At 59.0% G+C, this 25,125-nt stretch overlaps 2 protein-coding genes and 2 long non-coding RNA genes across 8 annotated transcripts in view; 3 read left to right on the top strand and 1 right to left on the bottom strand.

Moving 5' to 3' along the window:
• Positions 1-1,029: 1,029 nt before the first annotated feature.
• On the top strand, positions 1,030-8,282 carry LOC105093091 (histone H1.8). The gene is made up of 5 exons (XM_064496834.1): positions 1,030-1,311; positions 3,047-3,302; positions 4,203-4,267; positions 4,683-4,908; positions 8,096-8,282. The coding sequence occupies exons 1-5, from the start codon at positions 1,030-1,032 to the stop codon at positions 8,101-8,103; spliced, it is 837 nt and encodes a 278-aa protein (XP_064352904.1). The 3' UTR covers positions 8,104-8,282.
• Positions 8,283-8,571: 289 nt separating this feature from the next.
• PLXND1 (plexin D1) overlaps positions 8,572-25,125 on the bottom strand; it is a 48,965-nt gene continuing 32,411 nt past the window's right edge. For 2 of the 4 annotated variants that reach the window (XM_064496225.1, XM_064496228.1), the window contains exons 14-36: positions 24,213-24,312; positions 23,983-24,122; positions 23,095-23,262; positions 22,923-23,013; positions 22,474-22,737; positions 22,242-22,391; positions 21,268-21,382; positions 19,719-19,826; positions 19,517-19,629; positions 18,616-18,720; positions 17,965-18,095; positions 17,398-17,596; positions 15,290-15,436; positions 15,022-15,178; positions 14,538-14,641; positions 14,401-14,464; positions 13,740-13,774; positions 13,368-13,472; positions 12,654-12,817; positions 11,451-11,598; positions 10,228-10,368; positions 9,993-10,067; positions 8,572-9,911 (exon numbers count right to left, since the gene is read on the bottom strand). In XM_064496225.1, the coding sequence (XP_064352295.1) occupies positions 9,651-9,911; positions 9,993-10,067; positions 10,228-10,368; positions 11,451-11,598; positions 12,654-12,817; positions 13,368-13,472; positions 13,740-13,774; positions 14,401-14,464; positions 14,538-14,641; positions 15,022-15,178; positions 15,290-15,436; positions 17,398-17,596; positions 17,965-18,095; positions 18,616-18,720; positions 19,517-19,629; positions 19,719-19,826; positions 21,268-21,382; positions 22,242-22,391; positions 22,474-22,737; positions 22,923-23,013; positions 23,095-23,262; positions 23,983-24,122; positions 24,213-24,312 (3,085 nt within the window). In that variant the 3' untranslated portion in view covers positions 8,572-9,650. Of the gene's footprint in view, positions 9,912-9,992; positions 10,068-10,227; positions 10,369-11,450; positions 11,599-12,653; positions 12,888-13,367; positions 13,473-13,739; positions 13,775-14,400; positions 14,465-14,537; positions 14,642-15,021; positions 15,179-15,289; positions 15,437-17,397; positions 17,597-17,964; positions 18,096-18,615; positions 18,721-19,516; positions 19,630-19,718; positions 19,827-21,267; positions 21,383-22,241; positions 22,392-22,473; positions 22,738-22,922; positions 23,014-23,094; positions 23,263-23,982; positions 24,123-24,212; positions 24,313-25,125 lie in introns of those variants that run through there. The other 2 variants (XM_064496226.1, XM_064496227.1) reach the window with 2 other exon arrangements.
• Positions 12,733-14,449, top strand: LOC135323327 (uncharacterized). Its single transcript, XR_010384761.1, has 3 exons — positions 12,733-12,866; positions 13,768-14,007; positions 14,261-14,449. It is a non-coding gene; the product is annotated as an uncharacterized LOC135323327 (long non-coding RNA).
• On the top strand, positions 15,431-19,892 carry LOC135323326 (uncharacterized). 2 transcript variants are annotated; one of them, XR_010384760.1, is made up of 5 exons: positions 15,431-15,904; positions 16,604-16,689; positions 17,374-17,683; positions 19,482-19,645; positions 19,768-19,892. It is a non-coding gene; the product is annotated as an uncharacterized LOC135323326 (long non-coding RNA). The 2 variants fall into 2 exon arrangements; XR_010384759.1 differs by having other exon boundaries at positions 16,604-17,683.

Here is a 25,125-nt window from a genome sequence, read left to right as displayed (position 1 = left end):
GCGCTCCACTTCATGGCTGTACCCCATCGTGTTTATCCACCCATTCGTTTATGGACTTTCGGCTTTGTTTCTGCTTTTGGGCTTTTAGAGAGGATGCTGCTATGAACATTGGTGCACACATTTTTGTGTGGACGTATATTTTCTTTTCTCTTGGGCATATACCTAGGAGTGAAATTCTTTTGTTACTTTTTATGATGAAAACTTTCAAACGGATACAAAAGTAGAGTGGATGATACAGTGACCCCCCCACCCCATACTCCACCCCCTGGACCCATCATCCGACTCCGACAGCTAAATGCTCATGACCACCCTTGTTTCACCTACTGCTCTATTTCAAAGCAAATGCCAGACCTATCATTTCCCCTATAAACAGTCCAGTATTTATCTTGAAAAGAGAAGAACTTCTTACAAAATAATTGCAACACCATTAGCACACCGGAAACAGCATCATCCTTAATACCATCAAATATGCCAGTGTTCACCTGTGTCCAGGAGCCTTTTAGTCCCCAGTCGGATTGTTCGCGTGGAGCTCTGAGTCTGAGCGAGGCCCCCACGCTGCATTTGGTTGAAGGGTCCCTTCCAGCTCCTTCCTCTCTGGGCCCCTTCCACCTTCTTCCTCCTTGTTTATTTGTGGAGGAAACCAGGCCATGCGTCCTGGAGAGTTCCTCACAGTCTGGGTTTTGCTGAGCTCATGCCATGGCCCTTGCATTTCCTGCAAACTTGTGGTTAGATCTAGACAACTGAGCTGATTTAGGTTTGTTTATTAAAAGAAATCTGTAATGTTTTCAGTGAGCTTGGTGGAGCTTGGAGCCCAGCCCCTCGGTGGCCCTGGGAGACAGTGGCCGGCCAAGCAGCGCACCCCGCCCTCTGCTCCCAGGCCAGTGGGCAGGGGCCCGACCTGGGCCAGGGGTGAGGGGCGTGTATTTGATTCCCCGGGCCGCTTGCCCCCACCCCACTGAGGGGCCTGGCCAGCACCGGGTGGGTGCATGTGTCATGGGCCCGTCCTGAGGGCGCTGTGGGCTGCGAGTGATGTCCTGCTGTCTGTCTGCAGGCCCGGCCCGGAGCGTCGCCCGGTTGCCCCGCCGCCACCCTCCGGTGCTGCGCATGGTGCTGGAGGCGCTGCAGGCCGGAGAGCAGCGCCGCGGCACCTCGGTGGCCGCCATCAAGGTTTACATCCTGCAGAAGTACCCGACAGTGGACGTCCTCCGGCTCAAGTACCTGCTGAAGCAGGCCCTGGCCACCGGCATGCGCCGCGGCCTCCTCGTCAGGCCCGCCAACTCCCGGGCCAGGGGGGCCACGGGCAGCTTCAAAGTGAGCCGCTGGGCGGGGGCGGGGGCCACAGGGTGCAGCGAACTTGGCCCCGGGGCTTGAACTGCAGCCCTGTCTTCCCGGCCTCCATGTGCTCTTCCCCTGCCAGGAGGCCGCCTCCTCCTGCCTCCTCTTGTTCCTCCTCTGTCTTCACAGAGGCTCCCCCTCCCCGGGGAAGGGTGGAGTGTGTGTCCCATCTGAGCCCCTGTGTGGCCCTGGTCACTCTGCTGCGGCCACCTCTGTCCCTGTGGGGTGTGTTGAGTAATCAGAGACCATCTCGGCTGTGTTTGACTTCTGGGTCCTTGGTGTCCATGGCCCCTTCCTGAAATTCCTTACACGGATGGTGTAGACCCAACCTTGGGCTCTAGAAGGTCACAGAGTTGGGGTTTGCTCCCCAAGTTCTCTGGCTCCAGACCTGATGTATCCAAAACAGGGCTAACACCGCCCTGAGTCACCACATCCTCCTGTTTCAAGGGGGAGGGCCCCAGAGGCGACCTGTCCAGGGTCACTCAGAGCTAAGGGCAGATCTGGCACAAAGTCGAATCCCAGCATTGTAAAGGCCAGCTGCCACCAGGGAACCTTGGGGGCCCAGACATGAGGTCTGTCTTGTCACGACCGTGCCCCAGCATGAAGCAGTTCCTCTGACAGTTGCCGTGGAACGCCGTGGAACATTCTAAGCCTACGAATTACAACCCCTGTGGTAATGGGGTGGCTGAGCACAGGGAGTCCCTGCTCCTGGAACTCGGGGGCACTGGTCAGAGCTGGGACACCAGCCATGGCAAGGCCAGGTGCACAGGGTGCAGTGGAGGAGAGCAAGAGAGGCGCCGGGGGTGTGTGTGACTGGGAGCCAGCCAGGAAAGTGGGCCAGGGCGATGGGAGGCAGGGAAGGGTCTGGAGGGTGTGTGCTGGGGGTGGGGATTGTTTCTGGTCTTGGTGGGTCACGGGGAGCCATGAGGGGTCAGGGATGGCAGGGAGCAACGTCATCAGAGCCGAGTTCTAGAAGGGCAGGGACCACCTGTTTGCCAGGGACCCTTGAATCCCCCTACTTCTCACATTCCCCCAACGACCCCATCATTAAGATGGAAGATTGAGGCCGGGGGAAAGGGAAGACTTGGGCGAGCTGCATGGCTAGTGTCGGGGGTGGGGGGGGGCACTGGAGGAAGCTGTGCACTCCCAGCTGTCTGACCTCTAAGTTTTCTATGTCCAGCTGCGCAGAAGGGAGGCATGGGGACCCGGAGGTGTGGGCCGGGGACGGGGAGTCAGAGCCACAGTCCATGGGGGGATGGGGGTGGTGGGTCAGGGGAGGTTTGTAGATTAGCATCTCAGTGGCCCCAGTCAGGGCTCACACTGTGCACAGTTTGCTCCCAGAAGCCTGGCTGTGAGGTTTCCAGGGGCAGGGGTATGGGATGTGGGAGGGAGTGTGCCTGTCCCCCCCGAATCAGGAGGAGCAATTTCGCGGCCGCCTGCACAGGGAGGGAGAGGAACTTGGGTGAGTTTTGGAGACTGGGGTCCCCTAGCTCTGGCTGGGAGCCCCCTCCCTCAGGGCGCATGGAAGTGTGGAAGGCATGGCTGGCAGTTGGCATTTACGAGACGGTTTTGTGTCTTCTCCCCAAGCTCGTGGCCGCCTCCTTCACCCCCTCCTTTAGAATGGGGTCTTCTCTGAGCCTCACAGAGGGTGCACGGGTGTGAGACACCTGGACCTCTGCTTTCAATCCCACCCTGTCCTCTCCCTCACCAGTTAGTTCCCAACCACAAAAGGAAGATGCGGACCAGGAAGGCGGCCACCATGACTGCCCCCAGGAGACCTGCTCAAGCCAAGGGAAAGGACCCCAAGAAACCTAGTGGGGCAAAGAAGGTCCCTCCCAACCCAGGGGCTCTGAGAAAAGGATCCAGGAAGCCAGGAGAGGAGAGGACAGCTCCCTGCAAGCCAGGTGCCGCTAAGGAGAAGGCCCCCAGGAAAGACCACCAGACCAAGGACCAAGAGGCAAGACGGGGTAAGGCCAGGACGTCCTCCCAGCAGCCGGACAAGACCGCGCAGGCCCCTCCCAATGCCAGGGGGCCGGGCGGGAAGTCAAAGGTCAAAGGCAGAGGAAGCCTCCAAGGTAGGGGGGTGAATGGAGTGAGAGAAGGGCATGGGGATGGGGTTTCTGGCAGCCGCAGCACACCAGGTGGGGTGGAGAGGCCAGCTCAGAAGGAGGGGGTTTCTAGTCAATGTGCCCTGAGCACTTTTCTGGACTTGGACAGACTGTGAACGCGTGGTAGCTCGTAGTGGGTGGGTCTAGGGAGGAGGAGTCCGACACACCTCTGAGGGGGATCAGGGGAGGCTTCCTGGAGGAGGTGCTGAAGACAGCAGAACAGCTCTTGCAAAGACCTGGAGGCGTGAAGAAGGTAGAGGAAGTGCAAATCATTCTGTCTGTGGTGAGGGGGGGGAAGTGGAGGGGAGGCTGCGAAGGGCAGTGGGAGCCTGGACTTGATCTGGAGGAGGAGGAGGAGGAGCCACAGAAAGTCTGAACAGAGGACAGCTAGGGCCCGGGGTGTTTTTTAAAGTGTATTCTGGCCACCGGTGGAAGATGGGCTAAAGGCTAGAGGCTGGTCCCCCTGTGAGGGGCCTTTGGTGTGGGCAGGTAAGGAGCTGTTCACCGTGTTGGGGGCTGGTTATTCACGGTCCAGTTCATCCTCCAACCATCCTGGGAGAGCTGCTGCTACTCCCAGGTTGCAGACTTGGGCACCCAGGCTCAGAGAGGCTAAACAACTTGCCCCAGGTCACTCAGCCTGCAAGTGTCAGAGTGGGGACTGGGCCCCGGGCAGGACGGGGCCTGCAGGGGCCTGAAACTTCTGCCTGCCAGCAGCTCTTCCTGAAAGGGGTCCTTCCCCTACTCTGTCCCCTCTTCCAGCAGATGTCGAGGTCCACACGAAAACAAAAGCTGGGAGTCAGAGTTCAAAACCCGCAGCCACCAAGGTAGGTGCCTGGGCGACTTCCCTGGCCCAGGTCTCCAGCGTGAACAGCCCAGGGCTCAGGTGTCCCCTGCTCAGCCCAGGAAGGGTCGGTTGGCCAGGGATGGGTAACAGTTCACTTTCCTCTCTGGCCCGCCAGGGCCCTGAGGGTCACCACTCACATTTTATAGATAAGAGACTAGGGCTTAGAGAGGTGAGGTCACTTGGTTTAAAGCCACTCCGAGCTGGGATTTTAACCCGAAGTTCATGGGCTCTGGGCTGTGCGCCCCGCCGTGCTCAGTCACCTTGCTCCTGGCTTGCTATCTTTTATTATTATTACTTTTTTTAACGGAGGTACTGGGGATTGAACCCAGGACCAGCACATGCTCTACCACCGAGCTATACCGCCCCCACCCCATTCCTGGATTCCTTTCTTACAGGGTGAGAATGGTGTTGCTTCCACAGACAAAAAGAAGATGAGGAACAAGGTCCCTAAAGAGGCCGCTGCCCAGGGTGCTGGGGAGAGGCCAAAAGCCAAGGCCCCTGCTCCTCCCAAGGGCGGTGGGTCCAAGATGGAGCCGGCACGACTGTCCAGGAAGGCAGAGGCCCCCAAGGTCCCGAGAAGGCCTGGTGTTCCCACCAAGACCGCATCGTCCAGAGCGGCCAGTAAGAAGGCAGAAGGCGAGAGCTAGGGGCGGGGTGGAGAGAGACTGAGATTCTATTTTTTTATTCCTCTAAAAACCTATCACTCTATTTATTTCACAGTAACTTATTTATCAATAAAGTTTTTTTCCCACAAATTTGTGAGGGAGGAGGCTGAGGTCCAAGGATTGGACCATCCAGGGCTGGAGCCCAAATAGGCACTCCTGTCCTGGGGGATAGGGATCCAAGGGCACACGGGGCCGTGGAGACGCAGGAGAGGTGTTTAAGCCAGCCTGAGATCCAGGACTGCTTCCTGGAGGAGGCAGCTTTTGGTCTTAAAGGATGAGCAGGAATTGCCAGACAGATGAGGGGAAAGGCATTGCAGGCAGAGGGCCTAGCATGTGGGGTGGGGCTGGATGGAGGGGGATTTGTGGCTTTGAGAGGAGCATGGGTCAGGGAGGGGTGACAGGAACCCCTGGGCCTTGGGGAATGGGGCAGGAAGGTGTGGAGGGGCAGACGAGGGAAGGCAGACTTTCTCTTGGGGCAGTGGGGAACCAGGGAGTGTTATAAGCAGGGAAGAGACTGATGTGGTGTGTGTTTAGAAAGAGCCCTGTGGCTGCAGAGAGGAGGGATTAGAGGAGCTGAAAGGAGCTGGAAATCATTCAGCTAGTTACTGAGCATGATTGTGGGCCCTGCGCAAATCAGAACAAAGAGAGGGTGCAAAGGCCCTGGGGTGGGAACACAGAGGATAGGCTCGAGGAGCTGCAGGGAGGACCTTGTGGATAAAGCCCAGTGATGGAGATAGTGACTGGAGATGAGGTCTGGGTTGCTTTAAAAACATCTGTGACACTCTCCCCTGTGGAGAGGTGGTGTCGGTGTGCGTCCCTGCCCTTTGGATCTGGACTGTGTGGTTGGCTGACCAATAGAGAAAAGTGGAAACATAAGGACAGTTTCTGGGCCCAGGGCTCGGGAGACTGGCAGCTTCTACTTCCTGCGTGTGGGTTTTTGTTTTTGTTGTTTTAATGCTTGCTCAGAGGACTCAGCCCCCATGCTGTGGGGAAGCCCAAGCAGCTGGTGGGGACAAGTCAAGGGCCCTCAGCTCTCAGCCCCAGCTGAGCTCCCTGAGCAGCCAGCACCAGTTTGCCTGCATGGGAGCGCACCATCTTGGCGCCGGATCTTCCAGCCCCAGTGGAGCTGCCCCACTGACCCCACGTGGAACCAGGGCAGCCTTCCCTGCTGGTCCCTGCCCCAATAACAGATGCAGCAGTGACATAAATGTATAGGGCTGTTTGTTATGCAGCAGTGGATGACCATGACATGGGCTGCAGAGTAGACAAGGGCTAGATCTGAGGGACTTGTAGGCCACAGTGGGACTTTGGGTGCCATTTTAATTGTGATGAGAAACAATTAGAGGACAGTGAGCAGCAGAGTGACCACAGGGGGACATGGGCAGCAGGAGGAGCCCATGAGGAGGCCCCTGCGATGGTCCAGGGGAAGTGGGGCTGGTCGTGGAAGGGGTTAGAAGTGGTGGATTCTGGGTAGGTGTTTGAGCAGGGTGAGTGGGATTTGCTGAGAGATGGGATAGAAAGGGGTCAGTGATGAGTCCACAATTTGGGGTCCACACAGCTAAACGCCTGCACGTTGATTCAGGAGGCTGCAGAGAGATGGTCCAGACGGCTGAGTCAGGGAGGGCGAGAGGGGGAAGGACGTGGAGTTGAAGGGTGTCGCAGGCAGACTGGGTGGGACTTGGGAAGAGGGCATTGGATGAGGCACAAAGGGAAACTGAGGCAGCCCAGCATGGATCATCAGACTGTTCCCTTCCTGCCCCTCCCTCAATGCCACCCTCTCCTTCCCAGTCCCACGTGAGGCTGTCTAGCTGTGCTGATGGCTTCTCTGGAGTATCTGTGATGTAACTTCCAGCAGGGCCTTGAGGGGCATGGGGAGCAGATGGCTGGGTGCTGGGCTGGCGCTTCTCACGAAGGCGGTCTGATTGTGGGAGGCCCCCCGGGCAGGCTCTGGGCGGGGTGAGCATCCCTGGGCATCTTGCCTCCACAAGCTGGAGGCAGGCCGGTAGCCCTGACCTGGCAGCATCCAGCACCCATGAGACTCGGGAAAGGCTCCTCCCAGCTTGAGGGGACACACTACACCGACGTTCCCACCTCCGGTGACCCTGCGACAGAGCCAAGGGATGCCTGCCGCTGAAGGCAAGTCTTCAGGGCCCCAGCCCAGGACTGGGGGTGGTTCACAGAAGTATGGCAGCTTCTGTGCTGAGAAATGACCCTGGAAACTAGAGATCTCCTCCATTTGCAAATGTGTTTTTAAACTTCAAGAAGGAGTCGCATGTTAATCAGGCATTAGAACAGGCGGTGGAATATTTAATGCCATAGAAAGACGTTACTGACGAATTGTCGCATGGGGGAAAAGGCAGTTGCAAAATAGTGAGTACACCCTGATCCTGATTTTTCACTCCTCAGCCCCCAGCCAGGCAGGCACGAGATCTGGAGCTGGGAGCAGCGTTCTCTGAGGTATTAAGTTAACCCTGGATGGGTTAGAGGAGTTTTATTTTCTTCTTGCTTTTCCTACTTGCTGACATTTTGGCAGAAAACGTATTCATTCTAGAATCACACCCTCCACATCTTAAAAAAAAACCATCAAATGTGTCAATAACTTAAATTAGAAAATCTGCTGCTTAATAAAAAGGCGTCAGTGATCAGAATAGAAAATTTGAAGAGATAAAGAATCTCTCTCCACCTAGAAGGCACTACAGGAAAAGGCTATTTTTAAAGCTAAAAATTGTTTACTTTTGTCTTCTCAGTTTTCTCATTAATGCTAGAACTGGTATTTGGGGGATTTTGTTTAAATTGTATGGATTTTTCTGGCCTAGTTCTTACTTCTGATAAATGTGTGTGATTATTTTTCCTTCGTAAAAGGAAAAAACTTAAGCCGCTTCCAATTTGGATAGGGTCCTCTAGTGACCTTTCCCCGGGGTCAGGGGTGAACCACAGCCCCAGCTCAGGCCCAGAGGCAGCTGGGTGGCCGGGGGGTCTCTGTGGTATCTGCTGGGCCCACATGATGGGCTCTGAGTCTAGGGTTACACCAGCCTGGGGGAAACTGCCTGCTTCCTCATCTGAAAAATGGGGTGATCGATACATGTTTTTCAAGATCCCTGACAGATTCAGGGCGAGGGTGTCAACACCAGCTCTCTTTCCAGGGCGGTAACCTTGGGGCTCCCCACACATTGGAGGCAGCACGGAACGGAGGAATGAGGGGACTTGCAAGCTGCTCTGTGTCTTCATTTTGCCGTGACCTGGGGGACTCCTCAGCTGTGCTAGAGTCAGTTTCTGCAGCTGTGAAATGGGGACATTGTTGTGTTCCTCACAGGCTTGTTAACCAGGTAAGTGAGCAGCAGGGCCCACCCAGGGGAGGGTGGCACCCAGCAACTGTGACACCTTCCTGGAGGCCCTGTGCGTGCCCACAGCCCCGGGAACGGCGGGCAGGGCCAGGCCCGAGGCAAGTAGGCAGCCCGCATTGCCCCCGAACCTTCTCAGAAGCGGAGCCAGCATCTGCCCACCTCATAGGGCGGGCTGGGCAGGGCCCTCGGCCAGCTCCCCTCCCTCCCTCCTGCTGCGCGCGTGGCCATCTCTTGCCTTGGCCACCGCAGGACAAAGGAATGGGGCCCACGGCAGGTTTTCCTATCAGGCTTTTATTACAAAGAAGGTTCCAGAGCATCCCAGCCTCCCCCTCCCGCGCAGCCCCGAGCCTATCCAGTGCCAGGTGGGGCTGCACCGGTGGCCGGGCCAGCACAGACGGCGCTTCTGACAGCTCAGAAAGGGCCACTTTCTCTGAGCGCCGCGGGGGGTCTCTGCCAGGTCTGCCCGTCCCTGGAGCAGTCGTTTCCAGTGTTGTGCTGGGAGCCCCTGGGGACCCCTCCCCGGGTCCTCTGCACGAGCGGCAGCTATTCACAGTTGGCGCGTGTTAAGTTTTTTAATATATAAAAGCTTTTTTTTAAAAAAAAACAAAAACAAAAACAAAAACAAAAAACTGGTGCTATCTTTAGAAACACTTCCAGCAAGATCAAGTAGCCCAGCTACAGCCTTGGTGCTGCGCAGCCTCCCCCCTCGAGGCCAGGATCGCCCAGCGCCTGTCCCCTCGTCCTCCGCCTGCCCAGCTCGTGGGGCGGCCTTGGAGCCTCCCCGCGGGCAATGGGCGCGGCCCTGCCACCAGCGGCAGCTCGAGCAACCAAAATATGACACTGCTTGAACGCGTGCGTGGCAGGTCCTCTCCGGGTGAGGGGAGACGGGAACAATGTTTCGGTGGCTGAAGCAGAAACCAACCGAGGGCTGATTCAGGGGGCCTCCCCCCCGCCAGGTTAGATGAGGTAGTGGTTCCGGCTGCGGCCTCTGGGCCAGGCGGCCCCGTGGCCCGCAGGTTGGTTCGCTGGCGCTGGACCGCGTGGGGCAGGACCCTCGGCCGTGGCGGGGGGAGTGGGGGCGCCGTCCAGGCTGTGCTGCGTGGCCGGCAGGAGCCTCACCTGGGATGGGCTGCGGCGTTCGCGTTCCCGTCCCAGAGGCCGGGTCTGGGGGCAGGTGGGAGGGGACGGTGCCTGAGGGGCCAGGGCCAGGGGCTCCTCTGCCTGGCTCAGAGAGGCCCCTCGTCCCCCACCCTAGCTGCCTCTGGTCAGTCATTCCCCAGCCAGAGTCAGAGGCACTGGGAGCAGAGAGAAGCAGCGGGTGGCGCTCCTCAGCCCCCGCCCCACTGCTGCGGGCTCAGGCCTCGCTGCAGCACTCGTAGATGTTGTCCTCCATCAGGGCCACCACCTGCTCGAACTTGTGCTGCAGTTGCGTCCTCCGGGCCGTGGGGTTCGCCTCCAGGGCGGTCATGATCTGAGGGGGAGGCGAGGGGCAGCTGGGCCATAGCCCATGTCCTGGGCCCCACGGGTCCCACTGCAGATCGTGGGGGAACACACAGCCTGCGTTTCCACTGCCGGTGACACCCCCAAAGCACAAACGTCCTGGGGATGTGAGTGCCTGAGCAGGTGGAGGTGGGCAGGGCTGAAATGGGGGTGTCGTGGCCCCGACGGTGGGGGCCTCACCCCGGGGGTTACTCACCTGTGGGCGATACCTCTTGGCATATTTATAAATCTCTGCCATGGCCACGTTGGTGTTGAACTCATTCTGGTATTTCTATGAGGAAAGACGAGGCAAGAGTTGGGAGGGTGGTTAACCCCACGGTCAAAACCAGGCCATGACCTGCTGCTTATGTACATCCGCTCATGGATGGCCAAGTCCCGGGACCGCCACCCCCACCCAGGGCCCAGCAAGGCCCCCGCGGAGCTGGCCGCACCCGCGACTCCTCCGCCAGGTGTGCGTTCATCTCCTGCTCGCTGAGCGGGGTCATGTCGTGGATCTGTTTGTAGTAGCGCTGCACGATTTTCCGGTACTCGGGAATCTCCTTGGCGTAGAGGAGCTTGTTGGTTGGCGAATCCTGGGCAGAGAGGAGAGAGGCAGTAAGAACTGGGTGGAGCCAACAGATCGGTCTTTTTCTGGACGTGCCCTCGTCTCTACCGCCGCACAGACGGCCCCTTCACTGCACGGCCCTGCCCTGCAGGCTTGGGACCAGGAGCTCCCCACCCCTCTCTTCTCTGCCCTCGTACGTGGAACCCCTGCCCTATTTTCTATGTGGCCGTCAGGGTGGAACTTGAGGGGTATCTACTTTCAGGGGCAAAGTGCCTGGGCTCATGCCAGCTCTTAGACACGCAGGCTATTTTGTTTGCATCTTTGCTTAGGGTTATGGGTCTTGGTGGCTAAGATTTCTGGAAGCCTGTCTCAGTGGAGTATTTCCCGCCACAGGCTTCCTACGCCTGAAAGACCAGCGGGCCAAGTATGCTCCCAGCTCTTTGTCTGCCACGGGCTTCCTGCCTTCTGAGACAGTATGTGAGAGGCGATGGCATCTTCTGTCTCTCATGGCCTGCCCCTGAAAGTCAGGGGTAAACGCCAGGCCAGGTCTAACTCTACCATCATCGATGCTCACAGCATGCGGTGCCCTTTCGTGCCTCCCTGCCCCACCCCAGCCCTTCCCTCTGCCTGGAACGCTGCTCTGTCCTCCCCGCCCTCTGAAGCCAGCTGGCTCCTCTCCCTGCAGACAGATCCCTCAGCTCTCCCTCCTGCGTGTGCTGAGAGGTCTTGGTCACCTGTTCCCCCTCTGCCCACCCCTCCACTCAGTGCCCACTGGATGTCTCTTGACCATCAGGGCCGCTGCCTGGAGCCCAGCTGGTTCTCTGATGCTGTGCCGGACCAAGCAGGCTTTCCATGTTCACGCTGGCTTCTCCCAGCCTGGCTCTGTGGCCTCAGTGTTGGGAGCTGGTGGTGCTGGGCACACCTGAGGCAGGTGCGGCTGGCCTGCAGCCATGTAGTTTCAGACTGTAGGTGCCAGTTTCTGGGAGTCTTCCACCCGCCTGATGACCCCATTCGTCCCGCATCCCCCAGACCTGAGCTCCTTTGGCTCCCCTCCAGTAAAGATCTCCGTCCACCCCCGTGGTGGAGGGTGACCCGCCCAGTGCCGCCCACCTTGCCCAGCTGCAGGTCGGAGATGGAGCAGGCGTCAATGAAGGCCTGCGCGATGACCGAGAGGCAGGCGTCAATGTGGTCTGTCTTGTCGATGTCGAAGACGAACTGTGGGTTCTTCAGGATGTTCACCCAGAACCGGAGAGGAAGGCTGTAGGAGGGTGGGGGGAACAGAGGCAGCGTGAGTCCATGCCAAGGGCGGCAGCAGAGAAAGGGCCACGGAGGAGGCTCGCGACAGGGAGGCGGGCAGGCTCAGAGGACAGGCTGGCTTTGCCCCTCAAGCCGGTGGAGATGAGTCAGTTTGCTCCTCCACAAATGGGTTGGTGACCATCCCTGGCCACTGGGGTGGCACAAGGGCTGGGTGCCAGGTTCCTGCGTGGAGCAGGGCTGGGCTGGGGCGCGGGAGCCTGAGTTCATCCTCACTGCACGCCCCCACCCCCTGCAGAGCCACCCACTCTCACGCAAGAGCCCCAAGCTAGGTCCTGGTTCTCATTAGGAGCCCCCCCGCTTCCCCCTGCCCTGCCCGGCAGCCCACGGCTCCTCCTCCAGCCCTCGCTCAGCTGCAGGAAGTCCACCACCAGCTGGGTCACCAGGAAGGGCTGAGGGAAGGCGGGGCCTGGATCCTCGGCCTCAGGAGGCCAAAGCCTTAGTAACCCCCACCCCAGTTACTAGGTGGCCTGGGACTTAAGGACCCCACCCTGCAAGGGCTCTGAGACGCCTCTGGAGCTCCACAGAAACTTCTGGGTCTATGGCATTTTTTCCCCTGAGGGTCAGGCTGAGGTTTTCAACAACTTCTGGTTGGGGTTTGTGATCCCCCTAAAAGCTAAGATGTGCCTCAAAGGAGGGACGCGATTGGGGGCAGGCATATCTCCACAAACCTCAGTATATTCATCTGTAAAATGGAGCTGACGGTGCCCACCCAAGACGGGTGACGGGAGAGTAGTGATAAGGGCAAAACTTACATAATGCTCACTTCTAGTTAATTCTTAGACTTCATGTGGGTTACGTTTATTGCCCTAGTTTTACAGCTGGGGGAAACGAAAGCACAGAGAGGTTAAGTCACTTACCCAAGACCACACAGCTTAGAATGGCATAGAGGGACTGAACCCAGGCAGGTGGGCTGAGATCAGGCTCTGAGCCCCTGCACCACTGCTGCCCCCAGTGATACAGTGAAGCAGCACAGCCCCCCCACCCACTGGCCCCCACCTGTTGGTCTTCCAGATGTGCAGGGTGTCGGGGTCTGAGATCCCCCTCTTCTCGGCTTGCTCCTCCAGAAAGTCAAAGAAATACTTGACGGCCAGTGGAGGTTTGTCTTCACGGATGCTCAGAATGGCCTTGAACAAGTCATCTAGAAACTTCTGCAGCGTGCCCTGCACAGCAACCAGATGGCCACCATCCGCTCAGGACCATGTGTAGGAGGTTAGCAGGTACCCCTGGCAGCTGTGGGGAGCCCAAGTGCTGGGACTGAGGAGTGCTGGGTAAATGGGGATGCTGTGTGGCATCAGGCTGGGCATGTAGCCTCTCTGGACTTCAGTTTTCTTGTCTGTGAAATGGGCCAGTGAAACCTACCCCACAGGGGTGTTAAGGACTGGGACATAGAGCAGGGAATTGGTGGGCCAGGGTGTGGGTGTCTGGTGTGACTCTGCTGTCTGAGCTGTGTGGCCTTGGGGCATCACTGGCCCTCTGCTGCCCTCTCTGTCACACCGGCTAACAGTGATGTCATCAGCGGGCACCCTTCATGTTGGGAGCAAACCCCTCCTCAGGTGAGACCCAGGGCCCTCAGCCTCTAATCCCAGAGCTCATCGGGCCCCACAGGGGAAGAACTCCCCCCACCCCAAGGCCCCTAAGGCATGAGCTCACAGTTGACCCCCTGGAGTGAATGGCAGCCTCCCTAAGACACAGAGATGAGGTGGGACCCACCTTGGTGGACAGCAGGCGGGTCAGGTAGATCTCCGGGAGCACCTTCTTGCGGTGGCTCTGCCGGTGGGACTTCTTGGGCTCTGCCAGCTCATCCGTGGGCAGCACCTGGGAAGCCGGGGCAGGGGGCAGTGCTGGCACCAACCACAGCCGCCCCGTGGGAGGTCCTGTCCTGCACCCATGGGCACCTGGCTCTAGGTGTGCTGTGTGTGCACACGAGGCTCCCTGCTTCCCTCGGACCCCTTCCCACCCCCCACCCCAGCCTTTCCCAGCATTGGGGAGCATGGCCCCCAGAGGCCCAGGGTGGCAGGAAGCCAAGCCCACACCCATTGTGGGGCGGACATCCCCAGGGCCGGAGGGAGGCAGAGCACTCACCAAATGGAAATACTTCTCTGTGTCCAAGTCTTTCACTGCGGGAGGAAAAAGACACACAATAAATAAACAAGAGAAACACAAATGGAGATGAAAAAGATGAAGAAAGGAACTGAGTGAAATGCAAAGCGCCAAAGAGACATGCGGAGAGAAGGCAGAAAGAGAGACCCAGAGAACGAGGCAGAGAGAACGTGAGAGGCTCTGACACAGACTGACAGACAAACCTACGGTGCCAGGAGGAAGAGGGAGAGACAGTCACAGAGGGAGACGGGTGAGGCCCTCAGAGTGGGCAGGGGCCCCTGTCCCATGCACCCCCAGCCCAGACCTCCCAAACTGCTGGGAGAGACTGAGACCCTGATCCTGACCTCAGGAGGGGACCCCAGAAACCCAGGCCCGGGACATCCGAGGGTGTGGATGGGGGATTTGAGGCAGGGACACAGCCCAAAGCCCAGATGGCCTGGCAGCTGCCCAGAGCTCTTGGAACCACATCCCACCCTCCCGGGGCCTCTCTCCACTGCCCGCAGAAAGCAGCCCTGAGGAGGCCTGGCCACAGGCCCTGCCCGAGCAGCTCTGCGGCGAGGAGGACTGGCTCGGCCCCTGCCCCCACCACGGAGGCCACAGCCCGGCCCAGCCTAGACACCCTCCCCATGTCCACCAGCGCTACCTCGGCCCAGCGTGTTGTCCTTCTTGTCTGTGAGGCTCATGGCCAGGGAGGCACCTTCAGGGATCTGAGGGGGGAGAGGCGAAGGTCAGGGGTCGGAGGTCGGGGGTGGGGGGTGGGGGCGGCAGGGCTGGGCCCACCTTGTAGTGGGCCAGCGTGTTGAGCTTCTTGCGGCCATCCTCCACCACCGAAGTGTCGTCCAGGTCCCGCAGGATGTAGCTCTGCGTGCTGGAGGCGAACCACTCTGGGAGGGAGCAGGGCGTCAGGGGGGGCCGCCCAGGGAGAGAACCGGGGCACCCGCGCCTCTCTGAGCCTCTCCTCCCCCAGCTGCAAGATGGGGGCGGGAGAGGGTGGCCGGGCGGTGGGCACAGAGCAGGAGCTCTGGAAAATTCTCACCCTCAGGGCTGTCTTGGGCACATCAGAGCTGCTGGGGCAGCCACTCCCCACCGCCTGGCGTCACCTGCCATGTCCTCACACCGCAGGCCCCGCTTCCCCCCAGAATGGGAGCTCCCGGCTGACGGGCACCCGGGCTGATCGTCCCCGTGTCCCCAGCGCCACAGTGAGGGCACAAGTGGCGAGTGGCAGCAGCCCTGCCCACCGCAGCAGCGCACAGCCCCGGCCCACCCAGGTCGACGTCCTCGGCGCGCGGCCACTGGGAGTAGGGCACGTTCTTGCAGAAGGCTTCCAGAATCTTCTCCTTCACCTGCGTCAGCGTGTCCGTGTCCATGGCCCGCACGCTCAGCGAGTCCATGCCGCAGCCCTGGAAGGACACGTTGAGGTTCTGCACGAGAGAGAGGGGAGGGTCAGGGGGCGCCCCTCGCCCTGCCCCGGGCCGGGGGGGCGGGGGGGCTGGGGCCGGGGGGGCGGGGTGGGCAGGCGGGCGGGCGCTCACGCGGGGCTTGGCCTCGATGTTCTCGCGCAGCAGCCACTCCTCGCTGAGCGTGTAGCGGGCCTTGCCGGTGATGGCGTCAATGGAGCCCTTGTTGACCTGCTGCTTGATGGCGCACAGCAGCAGGAAGAACGGCTCCCCGACCGTCTCCTGGGAAGGGCGAGGGGCTGTCAGAGGCCGAGCCCCGCTGCCTCCAGCCCGCCCACCCTCCAGATTCCAGTCCCCAAGCCTTTGTCCCACCCAGAACGCCCTCACCACCCTCCTCTACCTAGGCTGCCTGTCTAACATCCTCCCTGTGGGATCCTTGTGCCGCCCCCTCACTCCCACCCTCGACCCCAGGGGTCGCCACACACTCTAAGGTTGAACACCGCCAGCTGTGGGCAGCCTCATTCCTTTCATCATCCCAACCACCCTTCTGGGTACAGGATGTCAGCCTCATTGCTGAGGCTCAGAGAGGGCAAGCAACTTGCACAGGGTCACCCAGCAGGGAAGTGGCAGAGCTGGACTCGAACCCCAAATCAGCTGCCTCCCAAGCCTGTGACTCTGCTAAGACTCCAGAATGAGCTTAGATGGAACTGGAACACAAACGTGGCCTTAGAGAACCCAAATCACAGCCTGGTGAGTGTGGAGAGCCTCGAACACCCCTGCCCCCACCAGGCTTCCTTTCATGAAGTGCACACAGTCAGAAAGGGCCCGGGCTGCCGGTCACAGCCGTGCGTTAATTTTCATGGTCGTTTTACAGCAAGTGACCCATGTATTCCATTTATGGAGGATATTTAGGTAAAAATGGTGAGCTGATTGTCTTCTTTAAATCAAGTACATAATAGTATTGGGCAAATTTGGCAAAGACTGTGAAGGCAGCAGTTCTCCAGGTCTAGGGGTGGGAGTCCCTGATGCCCTACTTTCTGGAGTTCCAGGAAACAGAGGCTCAGAGGGGAGGCCTGTTGAAGCCATGTAAGGGCCAAGGGAGCCGGGTCCCGAGTCCGCCACAGCTCGTATGGTCCCTACGGCAGCTTGGTCCCCCGCGGCGGTCCACATGAGGCAGCCGGCAGACACTGGAGCACCCCCATGCCCCTCCGCAGGCCCAGCCTAACGGGGCTCTTCCAGGCTACCTGGCCCTCACGAGCTCTAGGCGCAGAGGTCCCATTTGACAGAAGGAAACCAAGACCCAGAGAGGGCAATGCCATGTCCAGGGTCCCATAGCTGGTTTGTGCTAAAGGTGGGACTAAAACCCAGGACATCTGAGGCCCTGGTTCTAGCCAGGCCTGTGCCTTTTCCCCACAATGTCCAGACAACTCCCTGGTCCCTTCCACACAGGGCAGCTGGACAGTGGGACAAGACCAGGGGCTGAGCAACTCCTGTCCTGCAGGAAAGCCCTAATGGGGGTGCTTCTGGCAGAATGCGTAAGGCCCTGGCCCCACTGGCCTTCTCTCTCCTCAGAAAGACTTGCTGGATTCCTCCCGTTTCTTTCATGAACATTCCCTCCTCCCTGCCTTTCCCATGCTGTCACCAAAGCCTGGAACACCCTCCCCACCCAACTCTTTACCTGCGTTGTTCCTACTGAACCCTCAGGTCTCAGCTTAGGGTCCCCTGCTCTGGAAGCCCCTTTGAGCCCTCCAGCCAGGTCAGAAGCCTCAGTCAGTAGCTGAGATCTGCTGTGAGGCATTCATCACTTGTATTTTTGTTTCCGCATCTGTCTCCACTAAGCCTGGGAGAGCCTCTAGGCTCTGAACTGGGTCTGAATTAGCTCCTGATCCCAGAGCAGTGGCCCAAAGGCACACCAGGGAGGCTGTGAGGGCTGAGAAAATACTCTTCTGAAACAAAGGCCCTAACACGTCCTCTGTTCTGTCCTGGGCTTGCTCTGAGCCCCTGCAGGAAGCCAGTCTTCCCCTGAGCCGCAGTTCCCACATCCGTATAAGGGATCCTATGGGCCTGCCCCTGCCCGCTCTGAGCCACTCTTTCCACATCTGCACTAAGAACATAATCCCTCCTGGCAGTCAGCGGAGGATAAAGTGAAGTCAGATCTTGAGGGAAAGGCTGGGGAGGCGGCGGTCCCTCTGGCGGTGACACGGCTGCCCCGCGCTCAGGTGCCCGTCCCCCAGCGGCCTCACCCGCAGGCAGCTGTACATGCAGATGGACATCCAGTTGGTGAGCATCTTCTCGACCACGGACTCCGTGCGCCGCAGCATGAGCTTGGGGTTCTTGGCGGCCGAGGCGTCGATGAGGTCCACCAGCAGCTCCTTCATGATGCCTGTGTAGTACTCAAGCTTGCCGTGGAGCGCGATGGTCAGCAGGGAAGCCAGGTTGCACCTGTGGACCGACCATACCATGAGGCCCTGGGATCTGAGGACCACGCGGCAGGGGCTCAGGTGCCACCTCGTCACTGTACACGGATGGGTGAGTGTGGCTGAAACCTCCCTGGAGAAAGGGCTACCTTCTCTAACAGGCATGGCAACCACAAGGCCCACGAACCATGTCCTGGGCTTCCAGGACCAGGAAGGGGAAGAGTATGGGTGGGTCTCAGGACCTCCAGGGCCGGATGCTGGGGAGATGCCAGCTGCCCAGAGGACACAGTGATTTTCAAACTGCCCAGCCTTGGAAGTGGCCAGGCAGACCCAGGACTGGCTGTATGGCCCCTGACAGGCCCCAGCCCCTTCCCCGGAGCCCCACCACCTGACCTGTCTCGCACTGCGAAGTCCTTCTGTTGCTCCAGCGCGTGGACGAAGACGATGAGGAAGTGCTTGTTGTTGAGCAGGGAGGAGAACAGGCTGATGCCCTCTTCCATGTTGGGCCGGCAGCTCTCAGGGATCTGCAGAAGCAGTCAGAGGCGGGTGTCCACAGGGGTCCAGGGTCTCTGCCTGGCCTTGGAGCCAGCACTTATGATGTCCTGAATGGCTCCTTGCATGCTTTCTGGGATGGGGAGCTCATTACCTCTTAGTGGTAGATGCCTCCTAACTTCCTGTGACTGGGAACAGTGGCTTAGTTGACGTGAAAAGTGGGGCTTGGGCAAAAGTGCCTGAAGGTAACCCAGAATCCTTGAGTGGGGAACCCTCTCACCTTCCATTCTCTAAGCAGCAGGTGGAGTGGGAATGTCCAGGGTGACCCAATCCTCTTCCCTCTCTACCTGGCCTGGCACTTAGCACACCCTGAATGACACTTGAATACTTCCTGGGACGGAAGGCTCACTACCTTTCAATGACAGGTTCCTCCCAACTCCCCATGATTAGAATCAATGGATCAGATGAGCTGGACAGTGGGGCCCAGAGGCAGGCAGGGTTGTCCTGAGGCAGTCCAGGATGTGTGTGTGCAGGGGGTGGGAGGATACTCACCTTCCACTCTCCCAGCAGTGGGTGGGTCTCCTGCACCGGGGAGCTGCCCTGGGAGTTGAGGGTCTGGGAGGGCAGCACGTAGCGCTCTTCATAGAGGGAGGAGCACTGTGGAGGTAGACCCCGAGCGTCTCAGCAGGGCTGCAGGCTCCCCTGACTCCTGCCAGGGCCGCTCGACAAATGGAAAAGCCCACTTTAAAGGAAAGAGAGGCAGAGGGCACCCCCAGGGCCACAGGACTCTGAGGAGAGGAGGGGAGTCCCAAGGGGCTTCCTGGAGGAAAAGGAGCAGAACCAGAACACATGGGGCTTCAGGGGAAGCAAAAGCAGCTCAGTGTGGAATGGGGAAACTGAGGCAGAAAAGCCTGCAGGGACCACTCCGTGGGCTTGCTGTGACTGCTGTGTGGAGAACAGTGTGGACAGGGCAAGAGAAGGGTGCTGGCCAACTGCACATACTCCCGACAGGCCTGGGAGGGTGAAGACAGGGCAGCAGCCCCTGGAACAGCAAGGGGCGGCGTGGAAGGGAGGGATGGAGCAGAGTGCAGTGGACAGGAGGTGGAGATGTGGGGGCCCACAGAGGCCTGGCTGGGAAGGGGCCCAGAGATGAGAGAGGATGGCTGTGAGCTGGGGCCTCTGCTCATCCCTCAGTGAGAGGAGAGGCAGGCCCGGCACCCCAGGAGGAAGGTGGGGCTGGCAGCTGGCTTCTGCACAGACCGTTAAATATCAAGGGAGCAGGGGAGGAAAGCAGGGAGAACCTGGGCGGGGTGGGGGGTGGGGCCAGGCTGCCACAGGCAGGTGTGCAGGTTTCGCTCTGCTCCAGGGGCCACGCTGCACATGCCAACTGTCCCCACTGACGTGAGACTGCCCCCTAGGTCATCAGAGCCCAGAGAAGAGAAGTCAAGCTGACCTTGGGGAAGAAGGTGCGGGTCACAAAGTGCTTGTACTCCAGGAAGGGGATGCCCTGGCTGCGGTTCAGCTCCTTGGTCAGATCCGTCATGTCCGTCTGCAGCTCCGCGAAGCCTGGTGGATGGCAACCGTGAGTGGCTCTCAAACCCATTTCCCGGGGGGCATAGCTGAGGCCCAGGTCCCACGTGGTCCCCAACCGCTACCTTTACGGATTTCCTCTCGGATCTGAGACTCCATCTCCTCCATCTGCAGCAGCGTCTTCTGCCAGTAGCGCTCGGCGCGGCGACTCTTGGTGCAGAAGACAAACAGGGCTGTGGGCAGCGGAGAGGCGGCGGGTCAGGTGTTTGTTGGCACCGGCCGTGGGGAGGGCCTGGGCCTGAAGGGAGGGGTCCTGCCGCTGCCCTCAGCCCCACTTCCTCCCCTGCTTGGGGGGCTGAAAACTACAGGGCCCAAGGCTTGGGAAATGGCCAGGAAATTAAGGCTCCCTGTCTCATTCTTATAAGAAGTGTTTCTGTGTATTTAAAATCATAGTAAACAGAGGATTTCCCTAGATGAGAAAATTGTGGGTGATTTCTGTTTTCTTTTTAGTATTTTCAGTTCTTTCTACAATGACCAGGTATTACTTGTGACTTAAGAAAGATTATGAATTTAAAAGATTACAAAGCAGTATTGTATTCTAATTCCTTTCTGGGATGTAATCTCATACATATGATATATATAAAAATATATATATATAATTAACATGTATTCTACTCCAGTTTGCCCCACAAGTGTCTACACTGAATGTGTTACTTTCTAAAAAGCAGCCTTATTGGGATATAATGCACGGGCCGTGTACTCCGTCCATGCAGAGCTTACGATTCAGTGGCTTTTAGTACATTTATAGGATTGTGTAATTGTCACCACTGTCTAATTTTAGAACATCTTTACTGCCCCAAGAAGACTCATAACCACAAGTAGTCAGTACCCATCCCCCTCCTCCAGCCCCGGGCCACCACTAATTTGCTTTGTCTTTATCGATTTACCCATCTGGACATTTCACATAAATGGAATCCTACGGTATGTGGTCTCTTATGTCTGGCATCCTTCATTTCAGATGACATCCTCAAGGTTCATCCATGCTATAGAGGGTGTCAGAACTTCATTCTTTTTCGTGGCTGAATAATATACCGTTGGGTGGATAAACCATTTATCAGCTGATGGATATTGGGGCTGTTGCCCCTTTTGGGCTATTATGAATAATGCTGCTTTGAACCTTCGTGCACAAATTTCTGTGTGGACTTACTTATGTTTTCATTTCTCTTGGACAGATACCCAGGAAGGGGGCTGCTGGGTCACATGGTAACTCCATTTAACATTTCGAGGAACTGCAAGAGTTTTCCACAGCAGTTGCTCTAATTCCCACCAGCAGTATACGTGGGCTCTAATTTCTCTGCTACATTGAATATATTACTTCTATGACCATTATTTTAATAGTGGGATAGCCTACCCCATGTGTAACTTAATCTTCCCTGAACAATCCTCTCCTAAGTACCTTCAGTAGCTCCCTATGGACTGGAGAACAAGGTCCCAAATCCCTCTGCCTGGAACTCGTCCCTGGGCGTACGCCTCACGCCACTCCCGTTCCCACCTCCACGCCCGTGTTCAATGTGCCCTGGCCCATTCTGCCTTCTGCCTATAGATCTTTAGAAAGCCCGGGGCAAGGGCGGGTAGGTCTGCCTTGCAAGATGTCAGGGGGGTGGCACTCCTTACCAACCACAGACAGCAGCAGTAGGACACTGCAGATGACGATGGACACAATGATGGCAGTCTCGCTGCCCCCCAGCTGCAGCGTGGCAATGGTCTGGTTGAAGTTCCCCACCTGGATCTGCACAGAGGTACAGGGAGGGGGTTGTAGGTTCCCTGGACTTCCCTTGCCTCTTCTCCTCCCTCACTGTGTAGTCTTGAGCAAGTCCCCTAACCTCTCTGAGCCTCAGATGCCACAACTGTAAGACAGATAAACCCACCCATCTCTTGGGGATGCTGCGAGGGCTAAATGAGATGCTTGTTAAGCCCTTTGTCCCGGGCCTGGCACAGAAGGGAGACTCAACAGATGTAGGTGACTGTCATCGTTAGTACAGCCTGAGAGGAGCCCGAGGCCGAGCAGTTCACAGGGCCTGGCCGCTGTCCTCAAGTATCTGGAGGGCTGCCCGAGGACCAGGGGTGTAGCTCAGTTCTGAGGACTCAAAGGGCAGACGAAGGTGCAGGTGGAAGGGAGCTCGCCCAGTCAGAGCCATCTTGGGGTGGCATGTGCTGCCTGGGAGGGAGGGAGCTCCCCATCCCAGGAGGCATGCAGGCAGGTACGGTGCAGAAGAGATCCCACTTTCTGGGCTCGCTCTACACTCCTCCTGCCTCCCTCCCTCCCTCCGTGACTCTGCATGGGGACCGGCAGCCCAGACTCTGGGTAGAGCAAATGGAACAGGGCAACATCTTACGGCCTCTGAGAGTCCAGCTCCATCAGGCCTAGCTGGGGCCAATCACTGACCCTGACCAGGTCACTAAGTCCTTGGGCCTCAGTTTCTTCATCTACCAAGGGGGGAGGTCAGGCTCTGCTTTGCTCCCCGAGTCTAAGCTTCTGAGCAGGAAAATGCTCAGCTGAGACGTGCCAGGTAGGGGGCAGGCGCTCGGGCCTGGGGGCAGGGCCAGGGACCAGGCCTGCCTCTGCCTCCAGTGCCCCGTCCACTCACTGTGATGGGCAGCTGGCCCTCAGCTGTGCCCAGGGACTCATTGACCGAGCAGTGGATGACTCTCTCGGAGACGATCTGGATGTCACAGGCCACCTGGCCTATCTTGACCCGGTACTCGTGGCTCTCGAGGCCCAGGCTGTCCTGCTCCTTCTGTGGGAGCAGAGGGGGTGCTTGTGAGGCTGGTGGCTGAGCCTGGCCCGCTCTGCCAGCCCAGCCCATCAAGGGCACTCACGTGGATGACCAGGGTGAGGGGCTCCCCGGGGTGGTGCTTGATCCACTTCTCCCTCTTGGCCGTGGAGAACTGTGGGTCTGGGAGGTAGTCCAGGCGGAACCGGCTGCCCCGCTGGGCCTCCTCGGGGTCCAGCAGCTCCTCGGCCACCGCCACCTCGTCTGCATAGGCCCGCCCGTTGATGAAGAAGATCACGGGGGCTGACGCATTGTTCAGGGCCCCAGGTGATGGGCAGGTGATGAGGGTGGAGTTGAGGACCTTGCAGAGCTGGTGGGAGGGCCCGGGCCAAGGTAGGGGATGGGGATGGACAGCCAGACGTGGAAAAATGAGAGTTTGAGTTTAATGAGACAGAGAGAGGCAAAGAGACAGGGAGAGAGAGATAAGAGAGGTAGCGGGGTGAGGCCGGTCCGTTGGGGCGCCGGCCACCCCGCCCACCTGGGCCCCGCCCTCACCGTGGGCTCCCGGCCGATGTGGTGCACGGCCATGGACACATTCTGCACCATGTGGAAACGCTCGCCAGCCACTGTGATGGTCCTGCCACCGCTGTGGGGGGGACAGCAAGCACTGTCAGCCCACCTGAGGCCCAGAGAGGGCCCTGGCCTGGGGGTTGGGTCTGGGTCTCACCTGACGGGGCTGCGGCGGGGACTGATGGCCGTGATGACCGGGTTCCGCATGTACCAGAAGGTGAGGTTGCCGCGCACGCAGCCCCGGCGCTCGAAGCGCACACACACGGGCACGGGGGCCGGCAGGGCGCCCCCAGGCACTGTGCAGGTGATGCTGGTGTCCGTGCGCCTGTGGGGGGACAGCAGGTGTCATCAGCATGGCCCCCGCCTCCCACTGCTCCCCCCTGCCCAACGTTCCACTGCCCCGGGGCACTGGGCCGGGGTTCTGGGCCTGCTCATCCGGCCCCCACCTCTTACAAAAATCTTGTTCCCACATCCTCATGGCCTCATCTTTGCTCCAGCTGTCCACCCTACCTTGAACACTTTCCCTTCTCTGACTGGCCCAGCCCTCCTCCTCCAAGAAGCCTTCCCAGAGGTGCTCTCGCGACTCCCACCCTGGGTGAGAGCTCTGCCCTCAACGGCCCTGAAATCACTGACTTTTCCCAGTCCCAACCCCACGTGACATTCCTAGTTCCTGTGGGAGTGCGTGCAGTCCCCTGTGGGCTGAGACTGGTGGGCTTATCTTGGGGTCCACAGCAAGGCCCGTCCATAAGTGCATAATAAAGACAAGGATTTCACCCGGAGGTTCTGGACCACACCCCTGGGCCAGCAGAGGGCTCAGACTGTGTACGACCATCACCGTTAGTGCAGCTTAAGGCCACTGACAGAGCACCAGCTGTAAGCTGGGCACAACGCTCCCCACCTCTCACTGATACTGCTCCCAGATGAGGAAACTGAGGCTCAGAGAGGGGAAGGGGCTCGGCCAAGGGGACACAGCCAGTGAAGACCCAGGTGATGCTGGTACAAGCACCTCACCCCCCGTCCCCAGGCCCTCTGCCCAGGGGCTTACACCAGCTCCGTGCAGGGCTCCGTATCATTCACCAGGACCTGCAGCTCGGAGCCCACGTGGAGGTCGTTCCCATGGATGGTGACCCTGGTGCCCCCGGCCTTGGGGCCCACGGCAGGCTCCAGAGAGTGGACAAGGGGGAGCTGTGGGGTGGAAGGCAGGTGGTCAGGCCTCAGGCCAGCCCGGGGCGAGCGTGGCGGGGTGGGCAGGGGGCAGGCTGTAGCCTTCCTTACCACATAGGAGAATCGCTCCCGTGACCTGCCCTCCTTGGAGGCGTTCACCGTCACCACGTCCGAGAACGCGCCTGGGGCTGGCCCCGTCGCACACACGATCCTGGGGGAGGCAACTCTGGTCAAGGAGCAGCCAGGCACCAACTGGTTTCTCCCTTGAACAACGCCCCCAGCTATACCCCCAGGGAGCGAGTGTGAGCGCCCTACCTTGCACTCAGCCACCCGCCCTCCCACCCACAGCGGGGCTGGCATTTGGCCAGGACACCCAGCGGCATCACCCACAACAAAAGGCCAAGACAATTCCCTGTCAGCTGGAGAACAGCCCTGAGTCCCCAGGTGTCACCTTGCAGCCAAGCTCTTCCCCGGGACGACCCCCAGCCTGACTCCCCCTCCACTCTGCAACTGTAAGACTAGGGGAGTGGACATGATGGTCTTTGGGACACTTGAGAGTCCTCCAACAACGAGAACGTTTGTGGGGCTGGTAGACGGACGGCCTCCGGACAGGAAATCCAGCTAGTTCCCTGCTCACAAATGCTTCCTAGAGCCTCTCCGGGCCCATCCCCACAGCCGCAGGCCCAGATCTCCACCCCACCACAGCAGCCCCTACACTTTCTTAACATCAGAGCAAGGCTTCTGTGGAAGGAGGGCTGGTCTAGGGGAACCCAGGAGGGCTTCCTGGAGGAACAGGCCCCTGAGTGGGAACCTGAGGTATAAGAGTGGTGTCCTGAGCAGGAAAGGGCATTGTGTGTGGTGGGAATGGCTTGAGCAAAGTCCAGGAGCCCTGGGAGCGAGGGACTTCTGGGCATCAGAAGGGTGCTGAGGGTGGGACGGCAGAGGGGAGTAGGGAGGGGAGGGCAGAGAAGCTGTTGGCACTTCTGGGTGGGGTGAGGCCTAAGGTCACTCAGAATGGCCCCAG

The sequence above is a fragment of the Camelus dromedarius genome, chromosome 17 (assembly GCF_036321535.1).
Source record: "Camelus dromedarius isolate mCamDro1 chromosome 17, mCamDro1.pat, whole genome shotgun sequence".
NCBI classification, from domain to species: Eukaryota; Metazoa; Chordata; class Mammalia; order Artiodactyla; family Camelidae; genus Camelus; species Camelus dromedarius.
Note: the sequence above shows the minus strand (reverse complement) of the source record. Positions and strands in the feature narration are given on the sequence as shown.

Coding starts and splice junctions, on each gene's coding strand:
- LOC105093091 (XM_064496834.1), top strand. CDS start 1,030: ATGTCCTGCTGTCTGTCTGCAGGCCCGGCCCGGAGCGTCGCCCGGTTG. Junction 1,312..3,046: donor GGGCCACGGGCAGCTTCAAA/GTGAGCCGCTGG, acceptor CTCCCTCACCAG/TTAGTTCCCAACCACAAAAG. Junction 3,303..4,202: donor GGACCAAGAGGCAAGACGGG/GTAAGGCCAGGA, acceptor CCCCTCTTCCAG/CAGATGTCGAGGTCCACACG.